This window comes from Psammomys obesus, unplaced genomic scaffold, assembly GCF_907164565.1.
Source record: "Psammomys obesus unplaced genomic scaffold, mPsaObe1.curated_primary_1811, whole genome shotgun sequence".
NCBI classification, from domain to species: domain Eukaryota; kingdom Metazoa; phylum Chordata; class Mammalia; order Rodentia; family Muridae; genus Psammomys; species Psammomys obesus.
Window position 1 is genome coordinate 1,866,339 of NW_026596069.1, and position 3,914 is coordinate 1,870,252.

The window sequence follows — 3,914 nt, forward strand, 5'->3', positions numbered from 1 at the left end:
ACACACACACACACACACACACACACACACACACACACACACACACAGCATAAAAATGGATAAAGCAAGGATGCTAAGAGGAAATGACCCCAGATAAGGAAGAGTAACAACAAAACTACCATTAATAGTACATAGAACATAGTTTAGGAAATATTGTTTTGCTCTCTCAGACAGCCCTTACAAATGGGAAAAAAAAAAAGAGTAACTTTCTTTAAAATTTTTTCATTTTAGATTTATTTTATGAGTGTTTTGCCTGGATGTTTGTGTGTAACAATGCATGTAGTGCCCTCACAGGTCAGAAGAGGGTATCAGATACTCAAAAACTGGAGCTACAGATGGTTGAGCCACCAGTGGGTGCTGGAACCAGGTCTCCTGCAAGAGCAACTAGTGCTCTTAACCTCTGAACCATTTCCCTAGTCAGTAGCTTCTTTCTTAACGATACTACAACTCAGATAATTTGTTTAGATTATCCACTTATTTCTTTTCTTTGTACGTAAATATGTATTTTAATACTGCATGCTACTGGAAACCAGATGTTACTTGTTCCTGCTCACCTGCTACTAAAGTAAATGTAAGCTCCACTAGGGTCCAGCCTTTTTTCTTTTTATGCATGCATATACTTATTTTATGTGTGTATACAAAATGTGTGCAGACGCCCTCAGAGGCCAAAAAAAAGTACATTGGTCCCCACAACTGTAGTTACAGGCAGTTACAAGCCTCTGGATGGAGGTGTTAAGAAACAAATTCAAGTACTCTAGAAGAGCAACAAGTGCTCCTAAACTGCTGAGCCATCTCTCTAACACTGAGGAGCTATTTTTTTCTGAAGAAACTCAAAATTGTGGTAGTCTTGGGTTGCTTTAGAGTGTGTGGGTGGATATACAGAAAAGAAGCTTCAGTCACCAAATGTACTTTTAAAAGAAGCATAAAACTTCAAAATGCACAGGGTAATTTATTAAAGGAAGGGAAGGAATGCTAAAAGAACAGGGTAAATGCTCAGATTTGAATCAACAAGGAAATTGGCAAGGTAAATCATAAGCCCAAGACTAGACAGAGCAAGTGCTAAGTACCTGGAACAGGTGCAGCCCATTAGCATCCGGCATGAAGCGAAGCTCTCGATCCACAAGGTATTCAACTGGCACGACAGAGCCCAAACCCATCTTATCTACTAGGGGAGTGAAAGTCTGTGAAGGACAATGACAGAAACGGATTATAATTTGGGAATGAAAATAGGTAACAGTTCAATTCATCTCTAATTTCAGAGAAAACAGCCAACACTACTCTCTTCTCATTCCAGTGAACAGAGGCAAGGTAAAGAGCAAGTCTCTAGGCACATTCCCCAGAGCCTCTGTTCCTCAAACAACCACAGGAAGCAAAGATAGGAGAAAGTTTGCTCAAGGTTTTCTAATTTTGGGTTGTTTTTTTTTTTTGTTTGTTTGTTTGTTTGGTTTTTAGTCAAATATCATACAACACAGCAGGCCAGTATGGAACTTATAGCAATCCTTTTGTCTCAGCCTCCCAAATGCTGGAATTATAGGTGTAACCCACCTATAATTGACTTTATTTATACCTGGTTTTAATGCTCTTAGGTATAAAAAGGTCAAGTGCAATAAGAAATTAACCATTATCACTAGGGATCTGACTAATCATCCTGAGCTTCATACGCACTAAACTATGAATGCCTGAGAAAGAACTGTAGTCAGGGTGCTAGTGCATTGCCTATAGTCCTAGCACTTAGGTGATCAAGGAACACCACACACACAGTTAAACTTATCTCTCCAGCTCTTGAAGCATCTGGGAGATGTAAAAATCATGGGAATAAACCAAGTATGATGGTGTTTGCCTTTAATCCCAGAACCTAAGAGGCAGAAGCAGGCAGATCTCTGAGTTTAAGGCCATCTTGGTCTACAAGGCCAGCCAGTGTAACGTGGTAAAACCCTGTATCAAACAAAACAAACAAACAAGATACTGTAATATATGTTTAGATACTCCTGTATGTCCTTGACATCTCTATAAACTAAGAATGACTGAACCTCTAGGATCCTGCGTCCACCTCCTGGGATGCGGTTTTATGTAACATGCCACATAAAAGCAGGTATATACCAGGGGCTTTATGCAAGTACTTTAGCAAGTGAACTATACCCTCAAACCTCCCTTCCCTGTGCCTTCAATTGTATTTGTTTACTGAGAGTGTGGTATGCTTGAACATGAACAGCAGCACAATACTTACATGGTTATCGGTGGAAACCTTGTAGAAACTGTTTTTGTTTTTTCTTCCACTTTGTGGATCCCAGGATCAAACTCAAGCTATCAGGCTCATTGACAAATGCCTTCACCCACAAGATAACCTGCCACCTGTGTGTGTGTGGGGGGGGGGGTACCTGTGTGTGTGTGTGTGTGTGTATGTGCTTGTGCAAATTTTAAGGCAGAGTCTCAGTATATAGCCCCCTAAACTCATAGCAATATTCCTGCCTCAGCTTTCTGAATGCTGAAAATACAGACACATACCACTCTAACCAGACACTCTACTGCTTGTTTTCTGAGACAGTCTCACTGTGTAACCCACTGTCCTCACATTCATGACCCACTTAATTCCCAAGTGCTAGTATTACAAGCATAAATCAACAGCCCAGAGGAAGACACTATCTTAAAATGCAGGACAGAAACCTAAGAACAAGCCAGGAATGGTGGGCCCACCTTTAATCCCAGCACTTGATAGGCAGAGGCAGGGGGAATCTGAGTTCAAGGCCAGCATGGTCTACAGCCAGAGCTACACAGAGAAACTCTGCCTTGAAAAACCAATATACAAACAAATGAATAGCCTTTTTTCATAACACACACACACACAAAAATCTGTTATTTTTTCTTTTGTAACTTCAGAAATAAAAAAAGTCTGTTAAGGACAGAGCATGTATATTTTGCAATTTGTAAGGAGTACCTATGACAGAAATATTTATAGGTATATAAGAAAAAAAGGTTAAATTGTCCCTATCCAATAAAATTGATTTGTTTACTATGTTGCAGGATCTACCCAAGTGGTATTAAGCACTTGCCTAGCATGCAAAAGGCCTTGGGAGGCTAGATTTGATACCCAACACCCTAAAAACAGAGAAAGTAGAACATAAAAAACAAAACAAAACAAAAAAACCAAAGCCCTTCCTTTTGTGGATGGGTCTGATCACCAGCATGACATAAACAGGGCTGAGGCACACACTGTAACCCAGCACTGGAGGTGGGAGCAGGAGTGCAAGGCCAGCCTGGACCACAGCGATTTGGAAGCCAGCATGGAGTACATGAGATCTTATCTACACCCATCCCCCAGGAAGACAAATCAGTGAAAGGAAAAAGTAAAAGCTGCTTACCAGGGCTGGCCACTGTGAGACTGAGACTCGAGTGCCCTGTAAAAGAACTGGGTCCTTCCGGGGAGCCCACACAAGGGAGCCTTCCAACAGAAGTGCAAGTACTTCTTCAGCGTGAACCTTAACCCAGGAGTGCTGCTGCCAGTTACAGCCGTCGAATTCCACAAAGATCTGCAAAAGGGATTAAAGGAAATTTGAATGTCACATTTTATAATACATAAAACCAATTTTCCTGAGGTGGCTGGGACAAAGAAAATTTCTGTGAACTTGCTTCTAAGATCACTTCACTTGAAAGACTAAAAGAAAACAAATGTATTTGGTATATGCATGTGTGTGTACACCCTCTGCAGTAGATTCTCTCCTTCTACTACGCGGGACACTGGAGGAGGCAGAGGCAGGTGTATCTCTGAATTTCAGGCTTGTGTAATGTACAAAGTTCAGAACAGCCAAGGCTACACAGAGAAACCCTGTCTGCAAGCAAACAGACAGACCGTTGTTCCCAGCCTGGAGGTGGTGGTGGTTCACACCCTTCCTTAATCCTAGCACTCAGGAGGCAGA

The 3,914-nt window shown here is 41.4% G+C and overlaps 1 protein-coding gene across 1 annotated transcript in view; it reads right to left on the reverse strand.

The window, feature by feature from the left end:
- Positions 1–3,914, reverse strand: part of Kdm3b (lysine demethylase 3B) — a 62,258-nt gene that overhangs the window by 45,705 nt on the left and 12,639 nt on the right. Inside the window, exons 2-3 of the mRNA XM_055625801.1 lie at positions 3,360–3,527; positions 1,068–1,181 (exon numbers count right to left, since the gene is read on the reverse strand). Coding sequence (XP_055481776.1) covers positions 1,068–1,181; positions 3,360–3,527 — 282 coding nt within the window. The remainder of the gene's footprint in view (positions 1–1,067; positions 1,182–3,359; positions 3,528–3,914) is intronic.